The sequence below is a fragment of the Heterocephalus glaber genome, unplaced genomic scaffold, assembly GCF_053883595.1.
Source record: "Heterocephalus glaber isolate CG9 unplaced genomic scaffold, H.glaber_assembly_v1.0 deba00001687, whole genome shotgun sequence".
Lineage (NCBI taxonomy): Eukaryota > Metazoa > Chordata > Mammalia > Rodentia > Bathyergidae > Heterocephalus > Heterocephalus glaber.
The window spans coordinates 27915542-27932618 of NW_028258412.1; the positions used below are offsets into that span (position 1 = coordinate 27915542).

The 17077-nt window shown below is 43.7% G+C and overlaps 1 protein-coding gene, 1 long non-coding RNA gene and 1 other non-coding gene across 17 annotated transcripts in view; 2 read left to right on the plus strand and 1 right to left on the minus strand.

The window, feature by feature from the left end:
- Positions 1 to 17077, minus strand: part of Znf605 (zinc finger protein 605) — a 66955-nt gene that overhangs the window by 22448 nt on the left and 27430 nt on the right. For 4 of the 15 annotated variants that reach the window (XR_015446292.1, XM_087198450.1, XM_087198445.1 and 1 more), the window contains 3 exons: positions 6625 to 6724; positions 1446 to 1555; positions 17 to 76 (listed from right to left, as the gene is read on the minus strand). Coding sequence is in view for 14 of the 15 variants with exons in the window: in XM_087198450.1 (XP_087054576.1) it covers positions 17 to 76; positions 1446 to 1555; positions 6625 to 6724 (270 nt within the window). In the remaining variant the exon portion in view is untranslated. Of the gene's footprint in view, positions 1 to 16; positions 77 to 1445; positions 1556 to 6624; positions 6725 to 11602; positions 11897 to 11947; positions 12244 to 17077 lie in introns of those variants that run through there. The other 11 variants (XM_087198448.1, XM_021257751.2, XM_087198449.1 and 8 more) reach the window with 9 other exon arrangements.
- On the plus strand, positions 12175 to 16580 carry LOC110348949 (uncharacterized). Its single transcript, XR_015446296.1, has 3 exons — positions 12175 to 12316; positions 13166 to 13280; positions 16109 to 16580. It is a non-coding gene; the product is annotated as an uncharacterized LOC110348949 (long non-coding RNA).
- Positions 16327 to 16433, plus strand: LOC147822049 (U6 spliceosomal RNA). The gene has a single exon (XR_015446361.1). It is a non-coding gene; the product is annotated as a U6 spliceosomal RNA (small nuclear RNA).

Consider the following 17077-nt stretch of genomic DNA (forward strand, 5'->3'; position numbering starts at 1 on the left):
CCAGAAGCTCACTTACCAAAGGATTCCTGTGTCACGCCTTGCTTTTCATTTAAAGATTCGTAGAGGTACGCCACATCTAAAAGGAAATAAATTAGCAGAGCAGCCATGTGGGAAGTGAGACCTCATCTCCTGCTGCCTCTAGTCACTTCACAGACCACCCATCTATCTGTCCTCATCTATCAGCTAGTAACAGCATGACCAGTTTAGGAGGCCCCAAAACAGGGGACACATGTCTTTACCAGCTTGCATGGGCAAGCCTCAGGGAATGCCTAAGGAGGCAGGGCAAGGTGAAGAATCTGTGCTTGCTCATAACTGCAAGCCACTGAGAGGAACAGATGCAAAACCCTACTGTGTGGGAAAGGGCTGTGTTTACACTGAAGAATACCTATCTCTTTTTTCCTTTTCCTTACCAAGGAAGAGCTTAAGTGACCTCCAAGTATTACAGGATGACTTTTTTTTCTTTCGTGGTACCAGGGATAGAACTCAGGACCTTATACTTTCGAGGCAGGCACAGTGCCACTGAGCTAAATCCCCAGCCCTCCAGGATGACTTTCAAAGGAGCCCCTAACTGTTCTGTCCTACATCATTAATCTACAACATAAACAGACTCCTGGAGCTATTTCCAGGCTCATCTTTGCTGTCTCTTGTGTATCTCCATGAGCAAAACCTCCAGGGTTCTATTCCTGGGTTTTACTACCCACAACTCCAGCTCTTCTGCAGCACCTCACAACCCATCCCTGTTCCACCTCTGTGGTTGCTGTTCTGACAGGCACTGCTCAGAACTATGGTGGCGTTCTCGAGGGAAGGTTCTGACCACAAAGTCAACACTCCCATTCTTTTTTTTTTTTTACCAATTATTTGATTTAATCATTTTAATCCTGATTTACACTTTCAGTTTCTCACACTAGAGAAACTCTTCGGTCTTTACACATGTGTGTCCTATTTATTTCACTTAAGAGTATGGCCTCAACGTGCATCCATTTAGCTATAAATGTCTCTAGTTTCTCGTTCTTTATGGCTGAGTAGTACTCCATTTTATAAAAAAAACCACATCTTCTTTATCCAGTCTCCAGTTGATGGGCACTTGGGCTGTTTCCAAGCTTTAGCTATTACAAACTGTGCCACTATAAACACAGGTGCACATGCATCACTGTGGTACGATTCTTTTAATTCTTTGGGAAGATCCCCAGCAGGGGAATAGCGGGGTCAAATGGGACCTCTAGTCCTAGTTCTTTGAGGAATCTCCACATTGACTTCCACAGTGGCCGCACAACACTCCCATTCTGGTTCAACTGTACACCAAGAATCAACATGGACAGTAAAGGGAACTTAAGCCAACATAACTGTTCCAACAGACTTTCTTTCTGAGAACGTTTCCTAGCCTCAGTTGGGTTCCCCTCACCATGCACCCAGACATGTGCCTGACCCCAGGTGGATTTCCTTACTATATTCCGGCTCATTCTTCCTGTACACCAGGTAGATGACATCCCCAGTCTGTAAAGGATAAGTTTGCTTCTTAACAACCTTCAACTTGTTGATTACTGTTCCATTGGTGCTGAAAAGAAACAAAGGCATAATTTTCCCTACTCAAAATAACTTCAGGTTACATTTTTTTTTTTGCCACCATTAGGTAATTGGCTCAATACCACCATTTAAAAAATATTCATGGGAAAGCACAAGGTCCTGAGTTCGATCCCCAGTTCCCCCCCAAAAAAATATTCATGGGAACAGTACTGCACATATGCAGGTACCATTTTATAATTCTCAAGAAAACCTTGTCTGTAATTCAGTTTCTGACATACTAGCAATGATACCATGTTAACGAGTGTTTTAACATTTCTGCTGCTCCAATGCCAGACTCGCGTCCAGGTACCTCCTGGTGGATCCTGAGGCCTCGTCAGCACACTGTGCATCCATTTCTACACCCTCCTGAGCTTCACTTAGCCTGCCCACAGGTCTGTCTCCTTCTGCCGACAGACAGGACCCTGGTCAGTGCATTTCGCAGCTAAGAGACAAGTTCCCAGCTACCAACTGAAGATGATGTGGTCCCTGTGCTCAGAACATGTAGTCTGCCTGGATGACAGGCCAAGGCACGTGTCCCAGACTTAGGCTATGAGGAGAACACTCCGCCAGACACACAGAAGTGTTTCTCTAGGAGGAATTTCTGGGTGGAGACCTGATGGAAAATCAGGAGTTGGCTACATGATGGATTAACTCAAAACGTGAAATTCAGCACCAGAACCACCATGCCTGCACCTTAGCTCTGAAGCTTCCTTTGTAAGGCCCACTGGTAGAGGGAATCTAGAGGAGCAGACTTCTACCACAGCTCACTGAGGTCACGGAATGACAGCACTTTCTGTAAAGGACCAGACAGTATTAAGTCTCTGTCCAACTGCTGGACTCTGCCCCTGTGGTGTGAAAGCAGCCAGGGACGGGATGTAAACAAAGAGGAATGGCCATGCTCCAGTCAAGCTCATAACAGGCAGTGCAGGCCTGGTTTGCTGACCTCGCCCATCACCCTGCAGCCGGGCCCTCTATGCCCAGCTTCTCGTTATCATTCGCTCAATGTTCTGTAATGGCTTCCCACTGCTCTTGGGCTAAGCACATGCCCCAGCGAGGCTTCCCATACACCTTCTGCTCTGATCACAATCCTTGGGCTTCTGGGTCTCCACATGTGGGCCCCTCTGCCTGGACTATCCCCTTCTGTCCTAGCCCACCCCGTCCAGGAATGTGACATCTCTGCAAACTGGGAGGCCTGAAGCCTCCAAAGGAACTGGGACCGCCTAGGCCTTATTTTTAGCCCAGAGAGACCTGTGGTAGACTTTGGACCTCCTCAACCATAAGATAATACATGTATGTTGCTCAAAGCCACTAAGTTTGTGCTAATTAGCCATAGGAAACTAACTCATCCACCCAGTCTGGTGAAGCCAGGCCCAACCTAGGCAGACAGCTCCAAACAGGCTGATTTGTTTTCATTTTATCGGTACATGTTTACAATACATAATGAATGCATTCATCCTGTGGCGTTTGCATGGATACGTATCACACTGCAGTCCTCTGCACATCTCCTTCCCCTCCCCGCCCTCCCCACACACTCCATCCCCAGATTCCCTTCCCATCTGCAAAAGGTCTACCTCTCTGTTTTTTTTGTTTTTTGGGTTTTTGTTTTTGGTACCGGGGATTGAACCAGGACCTCATGCTTGCCAGGCAGGCTCTGTGCCACTGAGCTAAATCCCAGCCCTACCTCCCTGTTTTTCACCTTGCTCTTTAATTATACTTCAGGTTTTCATATAAGAGAAACCATGTGATATTTAACCTTCCATGTCTTCATCTATTTTGCTTAGCATTATGGCCTCAAGGTGCATTCATTTTTCTAGGAACGGATCAAATTTATCCCTCTTTATGGCTGAGTAGTACTCTACCATGTGAGTATATTTTTTTTATCCATTCATTTGTTAATGAACATATAGGGCCTTTCCAAGATTTAGCTATTGTGAGTTGTGCTGCTATACACATGAGCATATATGTATCACTGTAATATGATGTCTTTAATTCTTTTGGAAGTTTACACAGAAGAGGTATAGCTGAGTCAAATGGAATTTTTATTTTTAGCTTTTTGAGGAATTTCCATACTAATTTCCAGAAAGGCTGTACTAGTAGTTTACATTCCTACCAACAGTGTAGAAGGATTCCTTTTACACCACAAGCTTGTCAGCATTTGTTTTTTGAGTTTGTGATGATAGCCATTCTCTCTGAACTAGTATGAAATCTCAGTGTCGTTTTAATTTGCATTTCTCTAATGGTCAGGGATGTTGAACTTTTTTTTTTTTGGTGCTGGGGATCAAACTCCGGACCTTGTGCTTGAGAGGCAGGTGGTGGAACCACTGAGCTAAATCCCTGGCCCCTGGAACATTTTTTTCATGTATTTATTGGCATCTGTACTTCCTTTGAGAAGCATCTATTCATTTTAATTGCCCTTTTTTGATCGGGCCTTTTATTTTGGGGGGAGTCCCATTTTTTTGAGTTCTTTATATATTCTAGATATTAGTCTTCTGTCTGAGGAGTAACTGGCAAAAATTTTCCCCTGTTCTGTAGAGTTCCGTCTTCACTCTTTGGTTGTTTCCTTTGTTGTGCAGAATCTTTTTATACTGATATAATCCCATTTGTGGATTCTTGGTGTTATTTCTTGTGCAACCGGGTTTCTGTTCAAAAAGTCCTTGCCTATGCTATATCTTTATGAATTTTATCTAACTTATCATCTAGTAGTTTTTGGGGGGTTTTTTTGGTACTAGGGATGGAACTCGGGACCTTGCGCTTCTGAGACAGGTGGCGGCACCACTGAGCTAAGTCCCTGGCCCATCATCTACAGTTTTAATGTTCCTGTTTTAATATCTAGGTCTTTGATCCACTTTCATTTTGTTTTAGTACAGGGTAAGAGATGAGTCTAGATTCATTTTTCTGCATGTGGATACCCATTTTCCAAGCACCATTTGTTAAAGAGGCTATCTTTCTGCCAGCATGTTTCTGGCCCCCTTGTCAAACAGAGAGGGCTCTCTGTTTCTACATCTGTTAATTATTAGAACTGGCAAAGGAGCATCACAGCTTCCTGGTAAAACACTCTTTCCAGTCTCGTATGCCTGAAACTGTTCTTAGTGTAGCACCAAGATTCATTCAGTGGGAAAGGAACATCTCACTGCGCTGGAGGCCCGACACTTGTACAGGATTTAAAACAGGCATAGTTAGTGGGGCAGAATAGGGCACACCTGTAACCCAGCTACTTAGTAGGGTCAAGCCAAAGGGTGGCAAGCTCAAGGCCAGCCTGGGCACTCAGCAAAACCCTGTCCCAAGGTAAAACAAAAAGGGCTGGGGTGGAGTTCGGTGGTACAGCACTGCCAGCATGTGCAAGGCTCTGTGTTCCATCTTCAAATTAAACAAAACAAAAAATCTGATACATTTCAAAACAGCATTCCCTTCAAGAACATAATCAGACATACCCTCAGAGTTTGGAGGACAAGCACTACAGTGTGGTTTATAATAAGAGTCAAAATAATAAATGTCCACCAAGGAGGGAAATGACAGACAAATGATCATGAATAACAATGCAAAAGATGAGTGGAACCCAAACGCACAGATGGCGAAGCGCTCACAAAAGCTGCTAGTGGAAACGCAGAGACTGTGACAGTAAGGGTCACATAACTGCACTCAAGCCATGACAGACTCAAACATACATTTTTAATGCGAGTGGAGTTTTGGGACGCTTTCTACTCTTTATGTAGTGATAAAGTCCTGTCAGAATTTATCAGCCAGGCACAGTGGCCTACATCTGCCTTCTCAGTAGTGAGGAAGCCTGAGGAAGGAGGATCTAAAGCTCAAGTCTCACCTCGGGCACACAGTAAGATCCTGTCTCAAAATTAAAATTTTTTTGTGGACTGGGAATGTAGCTCAGTGGCACAGCACCTGCCTGGCAGACGCAAGGCCTTCAGTAAAATTCCTGGTACAAAAAAAAAATTTTTTTTTAATTAAAAATTTTCAAAATGAGCTGGGGATGTAGCTCAGTGCAAAGGCCCTGAGTTCAAACCCTAACACCACAAAGACAAGACAATTTATTAATTTCAAAAAGCAAGATTTTTTAATTTGGGAGGAAAGTCAAACTTTAATAGTTTTATAAAACTCAAAAATTTATGTCTCCCCCCCGCTCCAGGCTAGGATTACCCAGGGCCTTACACATGCCAGGACAGCAATACGACTCTCAGCTACATCTCCACCCCTTTTCAAAAAATGTTTGAGACAGGGTCTTGCTAAATTGCCCAGGCTGGGCTCGAACCTGCAACCCTCCTGCCTCAGCCTTTGGAGTAGCTGAGATTACAAGCATGCGCCACCACACATTATCAGTGTCTAAAAATGTCGCTGGGGGCCGGGGATTTAGCTCAGTGGTTTTGCCACCTGCCATGCAGGCACAAGGACCCGAGTTTGATCCCCGGTACCAAAAACAAATTAAAAAAAATAAAAATGTCTCTGGGCCAGGTGTGGTGGTGCATACCTATAACCTCAGAACTTGGGAGCAGGAGGATCACTGAGTTTGAGGCCAATCTGGGCTACAGTGAGTTCAAGGTCAGTATCAACTACCCAGCAAGATCTGGTCTTAAAAAAAAACAAAAATTTTTATTTCTGATTCATATTTTAAATTTTTTACTTTTTGTGGTACTAGAGATTGCATATAGGGCCTCAGACATACCAGGCAAGCACACTATTACTGAGCTACATTCCCACCCCTTTTATTTTATATTTTATTTTATTTTGAGATAGGCACGGTCTCACCAAATTGCCCTTGCTTGGCCTTGAACCTATAGTCCTCCTGCCTCAACCTCTTGATTGGCTGAGATTATAGGTGTGCGCTACCCAGCCCAGACTTTGACCCATATGTGATTTAATTTGAATTCAGGGTCCATAGGCACCAAAGCAATACTCAGGATTCCATTATAGAAACCAGAAAATATACTTTGATATCTTGAGAAGCTACATATCACATTAGAGAAAGCGAGCTGCTGTTACTGCCCTGAAACACACAGCTATCGTCTTCCTAAGCCACAAGAGAAAACAGAAAGAAGTTCAGAAAGTGCTCACCTGGTATCTTCCAGTGTCACCTGACCAGATTTTTCATCCACTACAATTTTACAGTGATCTCCAGAGACCAGTTTATTGCTGGGGAATGAGAGGTCACAACCTAAAACAGGGAGGACAGGAAGACACTGGAAATGACTCAGGTTCTGTGAACTCCACTGCCTTTGCTTTACCAAAGCATGTGCCAAAGTGCCCACAAAGGAGACGTTTAAGTGTGAAGTGTTTAGCCCAGAGTAAAAGAGGAGGCCTGTGTCCTGAGTCTTCTTGAACCCCATTGCCTAGAAGATGACCCATCACGACCTCAACAGCTTCTTCAGGACAATTTGGTTGCTTTTTAACACAAAGTCTCACTATGTAGCCCAGGCTGGCCTCAAATTTGAAGTCCTCCTGCCTCAGTCTCCCAAGGGCTGGGTCTTCAGAACAGTTTGTTGCTTTTTTTCCCCCAGTGGTACTGGGAATTGACATCTTAACACTGAGCTACATTTCCACACTTTTGTACTTTTTTTTTTTTACTTTGAGACAAGGTCTCACCAAGTTGTTCAGCCTGGGCTTGAACTTGTAATCCCCCTGATTCAGCCTTCCAGAGTGCTGAGATTACAGACAGGCATCCCTGTATCCAACCCTTCGGCACAATTTTATGACATACATACATGAACAGCTGGTCTGATAAATATCAGGACTTAAAATAAAACTAAGGGGCTTAATTAACTCTTCAGTATTTTAACTTAATCCTTAACCTTTTTTTCTTTGAAACCTAAACTTTCAAAAATCATCACAAAATTGAAACAATGACAAAAACAGTCACAGAAAATCTGAGCAGATTATCATGGGTACATGTATAAGAAAACATAACAAAAGAGAAAAGCACTAAAGTGGAATAGTCAGATCTTAAATTATATGCAAGGGGAGAAGGGAAATTCTCAAATATATAATTGTTCTTTCTTAAATCAGAAGTACAAAAGCTTTTAGAAGACTACGTAATTACTAATCACTATAGCTTATAATAGCAGTCTATAGCTTTACATAGATACTGTAGGAATTTAAAACTGAAGAATTTGTTAAGGAGACAGTGACCAGTCAAATTTTCTTCTAAAAATGTTCTATGTGGAATCACAACCTTAACTTTCTTTGGCCTAAGCTTTTGTTTTCTTTTTGGTGGTGGTGGTGGTACTAGGGATTAAACCCAGAGCCTCAAGGAGGCTAGGCAAGTATTCTGCCACTGAGCTACATCCCCAGCCCTGGCCTGAGCCTTGCTCCATCACTGACCTAAGGGTCTATGTACAGAAGAATCAATATTATTTTGGTTTTCCTCCCAGTTTTATTGGAAGGCCAGGGGAAGAGCCAGGACTAAGTGTCCCTCTTGAACCCCCTGACCCGGGGAATCCCTCTAAAGGAGGGCAGGAGTCCAGAATCCTGCTAAATCAGAGGACCTTGTGGTGGGCAGGGTGAGGTAGTAGGGGTCCTAGCCCACAAGCAGGTTCTGGTAGGTGGCAATGTACTGCTCCAGCCACCACTTGATGTCTGTGACACCTAGTTCTGCAGCTTGGTGTCAGCACACTCGTCCACAGACTGGGCTTTCATGATGCTCATCAGTCCCTGTGCCAGCTAGGCTCCAAAGCAGGGCTCTGTCTCTGCCAATGTGCCTTTCTGGGTCAGCTGTGTTTTTTCATTAAGTTTATTGGTACATTTACCAATACAATACAGTTACATTCATCATTGGGAACTTGTACCTTTACATGATGTATCTTGGTTCTTATTTTCCCCCTTCCCTTGCCCTCCCTTCCAACCCTTCACCCCTCCCTATTTTCAAAGACTTTGTTTCCATTTTTTCATTTTCTCATATTTTTTTCCTTTCCCTTCTTTCCTTTCCCCTACTCCTCCCACCTTCCCTACCCCATTTGGACCTTTTCTTCCTATTTCTTTTTTTTTTTAATAAGAGATTTATTTCTCACATTTCTAGTTTCTATTTCACATTATCAATTATACATTTTGATCCTTATTTACACTTTTAGTTTCTCACACCAGGGAAACTCTTCGGTCTTTACACATGTGTGTGCTATTTATTTCACATAAGAGTATGGCCTCAATGTGCATCCATTTAGCTATAAATGTCTCTACTTTATTGTTCTTTATGGCTGAGTAGTACGCCATTTTATTTTTAAAAACACATCTTTTTTATTTTCTGGGACAGTTTTAATGCTGAGCTATAACTGTAGCTTCATCTCAAGACCCTGGAGGGTACAATACAACAGCTCTGTGACTCCAGACTTGCTCATCTGAAGCTATTCAATGTGGCCAGAAACCTCTTGGTTCAGCTCCTCAATCTAGCTAGTGAGCCAGTTTGGCATTCTTCCCATTCTAGCCATGACCTCATATTGGCTTCTCACACCACTCAGTCTTGGCGAGGTCAATCTCAAGAACAGACTCCACCTCCACAAGGACCTGGCCACCCACCCAGCCCTCAGGGCACTGATTTCTATTTGTGATTCTTGGCCCACAAACAGAAAACTCCTTCAATTTCCATCTCTTCAAGGCCTTCAATCTCCATCGTTCAGTTGATCCTGGACAGGGTAGGTGGTCCCGCACTTCAGGCAGGTCACTGATGTCAGCCTCCATGCCCAGAGGCAGGGCTTGCTCCATTCATCTCAAAATTGATTCAGAAGTTATCCATCTGTAGCCAGATCAGTGTTGTTGTCAACGTGCAGGTTAATCCTGGAGTTCTTCATAATGGCACGAAAAATATTGTCCCTTAGGTCCTTGATGGTACTGTGGTCACCAAAGAGCGCAAGCTCACTTCTGATACCAGCCTTGGACCTTTGCCTCCAGCTTACCACAGGTCTACTTCTGGACACACAGTGTCCAAATGGAAGGTCAGGTGGTTGCTGACCTTCTGCGTGGTGATATTCTATAGCCCCCAAAGGAGGAAGAGGACACGGACATATCACCACTCTCGCCAAGTCACCAAAGATGCTGGGTTCACAGCAGGGGTTCCCAGGCCCACAACATTTGGAGCCACCACACAGGCACCCAAATGATGAAGTGGACAACACCTGCCAATAGCCACAGAAGTCATGGCAAGATTCATTCAAGCAACACTGGTTTGAGGAGGAGCTGCTAATGGAAGTAGTCAGAAGAATCAATGCTATTAAGTCACCAGTTTTCTCCTGGACCGCTTCAAAGACTCAACACAGCTCCAACCAAAATCCCACAAGGCTTGTAGAAACCAACAAGCTGACCCTAAATTTCACAGGGAAAATTTTAGAATATCTGGCAAGATCGGGAGTGTTCAAAGTGGTATGGCCGTAGATGAAAATTTTAGAATATCCAAAGCAATTCTGAAAAAGAACCAACTTGGAAGGCTAATTACTTGGCTGACTTACTATCAAATGACAGTGATCAAGACCATGTGGCAAGGATGGCCAGTCATAGACAAATGTGAAATTTAAAGGGAACTTTCAATGCAGGGGCCAGGGATTTAGCTCAGTGGTTCCGCCGCCTGCCTCACAGGCGCAAAGTCCTGAGTTCGCTCCCTGGTACCAAAAAAAACAAAACAAAACAAAAAAACTTTCAATGCAAAACCAGAGAAAATATTAGCGATGCAGGGTCTGTCAAGGACCTCTTGGATAGGACACAAAAAGAATATTTGCGAAAGAAAAACAGTGATAAACTAACATTCAACAACAACAAAAAAAGTATCTGTTCTTCAAAAGACACTGCCCAAGAAGATGAAACAAACTACAGACTGGGTGGAAATGTTTGTGAAACACACATCTGCAAAAGGCTTTATATCCAGCTCTCTGCAAGCAGGAACCAGATTAGCCAGCTTGGACTTCCCAGACTCCAGAATTGTGAGAAATCAACTGGTACTGCTTAAACCACCTAGATTGTGGTATTTTCTTACAGTAGTAAGAACAGATTAATACAACAACCTTTGTTTTCCTGGTAACATCATTAATGTAGTCACTGACAGTATTTCTACTATGAAGCAGATTAACTCAATGTTTTACTCCTTGTTTTAACCTAAAATGTAATGTTTTAACAAGAAATAACATTCGTAACATGTTAAAACAGTGGCTAACATTAAATGCTAACGATAAACCAGGCTCCTCCTAAGTATGATCTCCTTAATCCCTCACAGCAACTCTATGAAGTCAATACAAAGACATAGAAAGGTATGTCCTTAGCCCAAAGCAACTTATGTGTTGTTGACAGGTTGGAAACCCGGGCAGTCTCTCTTCAGGGCCCCTATTCTCCACCAAACCTTTTAGTATATCAGTTAAAGACAACATGTTTTTTTCAAAAGTTTCTAATGATACATACTTTTCAAAACTATTAAAAATTTGAGACTGAAATCTAACACTGCTAAAAGGAGACAAACATTTTTCAAAATAGACTTACCTATATTGGACGATGTAAAACTAGCAACAGTTACAAAAATCTGTTTCTAGCTGGGCATGGTGGCACATGCCTATAATCCCAGCACTCATGATCTTGGGGCAAGGGTGGAGTTTGAGACCAATCTAGGCTACACAGCAAATTTGAGACCTCCCTTGCCTATACTAAGCCGTGAGATAGTATCTCAAACAAAAAAAGTGTTTAATTTCTACCTAACTGAAATTTCCAATATTCACTGTTACTTTTTTTTAATTTCACTCCACTACAGTAGGAGAAATTTTGTATTGTAATGAATATAAAATCCTGTTCTGGAGGATGTGGTGCAAAACTTTATAAAGTTGTAGAGAGGAATTTGTGATACAGGACAGACAGCCCACTTCGTGGGAAGAACCGGAAGGCCCTGTGCACCCCGCAGCCCACCGGGTGGGCTCCGCCCTCTTCGTCCTTGTCCTACCCGCACCTCGGGCACCCTCCATCCCTCCTCAGAGTCTATCACTGCCCCGCTCGATCCTCGACCCCATCCTTGGTCCCCTTGCCCGCTCCCCGCTCCCGTCCTCAGTGCCAGTCCCCGGCGACCTCCACGCACCTCTCCGGCGCCCGAGGGTCCATTCGCGCTTCCGCAGGAGGACGTGCGGTTCGCCCTGCTCCGCGCCCAGGCGAAGAAGCCGGCCCCAGGGCTGCGGAAGCTGAGGCTGCTCGTCTTCCCCGGGCAGTTCCATTGGACTCACATCTATGAGACACTGAAGCGCCGCTAAGGAGGACGAGACACTGAAGCGCCGCTAAGGAGGACGAGCCACCCCAAGCAAGGACAGGCTTCTATGGCCGCCTCCCCCCGCCTCCGCGCCGCTTGCCCCACGTCCCACGGCTCCGCCCTCCGCCCTCCGCCCTCCGCCCTCCGCCCTCCGCCCTCCGCCCTCCGCCTGCCGCTCACCCCACGCCGGGCGCCAACCCCGGAACCGGCAGCTCTGCTGGGGCTGCTGTCAACAGACATCGCAGTCCCTCAGCTGATCCTCGGGCGGGGCTGTGCGGCGCGCCCTGCGATTGGCTGGCAGTAGGCCCACCGAGAGCAATGGCTAGAGCGGCAGCTGCGGAGGCCCTCGAGAGTGGGCGGTTGGGGCTAGTGGAGGCTGCGCAGAAGAGGGGCTGTGAGCACATTCGCCATCTTCGACACTGGCATGGACGACTTAATCGCCCCTGGATCACTGAAGTAGCTGCACTGGACGCCATGTCGCGTTGGGGCAAAAAGGACGGATAACTTCTGGATTGGACGTCCAAACAAGTTCTTATAGTCTCGCCTAAAGTAAGGTGCCCTTTAGACAGAGAAGCAACGGTACGCTTTCCCTGTAGTAAGGGAAATGTGAATGGAAAGTATGTTCATATACCATTTTTACACTTGGGTTACAAAGATAGGGAAATCTGAGCGCACGAGCTCTCTTCAATGAGTGTATCTTCCGTGACCGTGGTCGTGTAAACCTGGATCACTCTTGGAGGGCAGCCTTGCGGTATCTTTCCATCGAAAGTGGAAAAAATATCCTTCCTTTGACAGCAGTCCTATTATAGACAGCTAAGTTAGATAGAAATATTGCAGGCAGATAGGGCTAGGCCCTTCAGAGAGGACAAAGGCGAAATTATCACAACTGTGGCCAGAGACACATCTGCTGGAGATCAGGCCCCAAGAAAAAGACGAGATGACCACACCTGTATACTTCCTCAAAGGATAAACAGTGGGCCTAATGAAATCTATATAGATATCAGTCACTTGTTTCTCAATTGGATCACTATTACCTAAGTGACTATACTTATAACCTTATTGGTTGATCAGAGCTGTAGTAGGTTTTGCTCTGTACAACTCCTCTGTAAAGTAGGGTACCTGGCTACCTATTCAGGACCACTCCTGCTTCTCAGGAGCTAGCCTATCATTATTTTCCTACTCTTTATCTCCGTTGTTCCTAGAATTCATTCTTGAATTTTTAGAGAACACAAGCTCAGCGTATCAGACAATAGGTTGGGAGAAATAACATTTTCATACTTCGTCCCCTGTATCACATACTGTATCAGCCCCACCTCTTGGAGTATCAGATTTCCTATGTGTAATATGAAGGATGCTCAAGGATGCATACCGCCCCCCCCCCCCAAACCCCGACATTAGCAAAAAAATGACCAGGATGAGAAACTGGACACAGTAAGGCTCATCAGTGCCATGGAATTTCAGGAAGCTCAGAGAACAAAGCCATGTCTGGACTATCGGAGCACTCCAAAATAAGGTACGGCAAGTTCAGAGCAAGCATCCAAATTGGTTAAAAAGGATGTATGCATATATAAACATACTTGGAATACTGGTGTTGTACTGGCCACTCATGTCTGCACGTTCAGTCCGTTTGCTCCTGATGACCAAAACAAAGACTATTTGTTTTGGAGAAAAGGAAAAAGGCTTTATTCAAAGCCAGATCCAGGGAGATGGAGAAGCCTCATTTGCCTCTAATCACCATCGCATGGTGTACAAATGTGCAGGGGTCTTTTATGGCAAGGAGGTCTTTTATTAAGCAGAGAGGGAATACAAGGAGGCAACAGACTCCTAGGTTTGCTTCATCCTTCCTTCCTGCTCTTTTTCTCCCCTACCCTGTGGAAAAGAAACACCACCTCCTGGGGCCTGCCTCCACATACATTGCCCACTCACCTGGACTGAGGAGAGCAAGGAGTGGTGGTTATGCCCCCAGCATGAGGAAGTTAGAAGAAATAGCTTATCTCCAGAGGAAAAGCTGAAACTCCTTTCCTATCTTCTCTTCTTTCTCAAAGCTTATGCCTGTAAATCTGTACTGTCACTTCAGGTTTAATTCCCATTATCACTGCAACAAGTTCCCACAAGCGTCCTGTATCAAAGGGAGCGAAGAGACTCTCTTTCACATATACAGCTGTGCATGCTTGGGCTGGGGATTTAGCTCAGTGGTTTCGCCACCTGCTGCGCAAGCGCAAGGACCGAAGTTCAATCCTCAGTACCAAAAAAAAAAAAAAGGAAGGTGATACTGCTGTGCATCCATTAAAGACAAGGATGTAAGAGGTGCATCACTAGGCAATTTCACTGTGTGATTATCACAGAGCTTGGGCGATACTTGGATGAACCTGGGTGTTGGAGCTTAACTATGGTACACACCTAGGCCATATGCTATAGACCTGTGGTGGCAAACCTATGGCACACAAACAGCCACAGTGGGCTGTTTGTTATCATTGAAAGCTCTAAAAAGGTTTGCCATCACTGCTATAGACTATTGCTGCTCAGGTACAAACAGCATTTGCTGTATTGAATATTGTGGACAAATGTAACACAATGATACATAATTCTGCATTCTAAAAGGCCCTGGGAGCAGGGGCTTTAAACTAAGTTACATCCTCAGACTATACATATATATTTTTGAGACAGGGTCTCACTAAGGGTTAGTTAAGTTGCCCACACTGATCTTGAACTCAACAATCCTCCTGCCCCACTGGGATTACAGGAGTGTGCTACCATGCTCAGCTGATTCATTGAACTAATGTTTTATGTTTGTCCCTCCAATATTTGTTTTGGTTTCACCTTTCTTCATTTCCTTTAAATCATTTTATCCTTTGGGCTCATGACTGCATCTCTTTGTGCAACATTTTACTTTAAAAATTGAGGAAAGGAGGCCAGAGATGTAGCTCAGTGGTGCCTCGCTTGCTTGGCGAGCACAAGGTCCTGAGTTAGATTCCCTGTACTGAAAAAAAAAATTGAAAAAAGGGGAAAACTGGAGATTTTTTTCTAGTTTCTAGTAGAAATTGTATTTTAGAATTACCAAATTGTACCAGCTGAGGGAAGACTCTTTACAGAAGAATGCCAACTACTAAATATAGAAGAAATTATAGACTGAGAAAAGTAGCCAATATTCTATGCCATGAAACTATTCATTTATACACATACACAAATATGTGTTAAAACCATTAGGTAGGCCAGGGATTTAGATCAGTGGTTCCAGTGCCTGCCTCACAACCTCAAGGTCCCGACTTCAATCCCAAGTACCAAAAAAACCCCCAAAAACCATTAGGTAAAAGGCTTGAGGGGAACTGGATATTTAGTAAATGCTGTATTACCAACTCATAGGTTACTTCCTGATTTTAAGAACAAAAACCCAAATTTATTAAGGTGGATTTTTAACCTGACACCTCTGATCAATCTTAACCTACCCAAAATTTGTTCTAATAGAAATTTTGTGGGCCAGGGCTTTAGCCGAGTGGTGCTGCCACTGGAGTTCAGTCTCCAGCACGAGGGGGGGGGGAGGGGGGGAGAGAGGGAGAGAGGGAGAGAGAGAGAGAGAGAGAGCGAAGAAAAAGAAAGGAAAGAAGAAAAAAAGAAAGGAAAGAAAGAAAGTAAGTTCATCAATGCAGTCTGATATGAAGTTCATGTCATCTTGTAGGGAGTATTCTAGCAGAAAAAGAGAAAAGTTTATATTCCCTGATTTCACCATGAGGAAACATCAGACAATCCTGAATGAGGGTCACTCTGTCAAAAGGCAGGAGTGAGGAAGAATCCTCAGGAGTGTCCACATCAAAGAACACACCACTATGCCCATGTGTAAGACTGTGGGACTCAAAAAGACACAACATCTAAGTGCAGTACATACTCTTAGATTGAACACAGTGCTAGAGGGGAAACTCTTTTAAGGAAGGACATTATAAACATTACACACACCTTGCTTGTAATTCTCAAGAACTACTATACACACTCTCTCTCATTTGTCACCACACAAATAAAGCAAGTGAGGGTGAGCTTTTTCCAGTAGATAAATCAGGTAAAGAATATTCAGGTGTTCTATATGCTTGCTTGTTTTCTTTCTTTTTCCTTGTCTCTCTTCCTCTTTCTTTTCTTTTCTTCTGGGTCTTAGGGCTGATCCCCAGTCCTATTTTTATTTTTTGTTTTGAGATAGGGTCTTCCTAAGTCACTACATTGACAGACACCTCAACTGGCTCTGTATCTTGGTTATTGTGAACTGCACTGCCAGAAACATGGGTGTGCAAGTATCTCTATAGTATGTTGCACTGTTGTTCTTAATATATTTCTGGATTTTTGTTTGCTTTTCAGGGACAAGGTCTCACTATGTAGTTCAGGATGACCTTGGACTTGCAGTGATCTTCCTGCCTCAACCTCCCAAGTGCTTGGATTACAAGCATCCGCCACTATGCCTGGCTATATTCCTGGACTGCATTCACTAGAATTTTGGATTTTTTTTTCAGTACACAAAGTGACTTTGGTCTCTGTATTTTCTGAAAAAGGAACTATTTGATCTAAATTTTCAAATGGTGCTCAGTTCTGCAGCACAAATACTAAAATTGGAATGATAGAGAGAAGATTAGCATTGGCCCTGCTTGAGGATGACATGTAAATTTGTGAAGTGTTCTGTATTTTTATTTTTTCATAAAATAAAACAGAAGAAAAAAATGTTATATAAATGTAAAATAAATTTTCAAATGTATCAGCCTATATGTTTTGTTTGGTTTGTGTATTTTGTTGGGGTTTCTTGTCGTTTTTGTTTTTTTTCAGTACTGGGGATTGAAACAAGGTGCTTCACACTGAACTACATCCCTTTTGGATTTTTGAGGCAGTGTCTTACTAAATTGCTGGGCACAAACTTGCAGTCATTTTGCCTCCGCCTCCAGAGTGCTGATTATGGGCATTTGTCACCACATCCAGGTTTTATTTTGTGACAGTTTTGCTAAGTGACTAAGTTGCCCAGGTTGGGGTTGAACGTGTGATCCTACTGCGTCAGTCTCTCAGAGATTACAGGCATACACTACCACACCTGGATAGCCTGTTAGTCTCTATTAATTTTTTAAAACTTTCTCATTAGTTTTTCTCAATTAATTTTTGAGAGGTTCTTCATGTGATATGCCTTTTCAAATAGTGTTAATAATTTTGACCATCTCTATTATATGTTTGCTTTCTGTATCACTAATTTCTCTTCTACTCTGTGCATCTGACTAATTTTAAGGACCTTCTGAAATGTTCCAAAGCAGTGCGGGCAGAACCCTGTGTCCACTGCCAGTGGTTTCA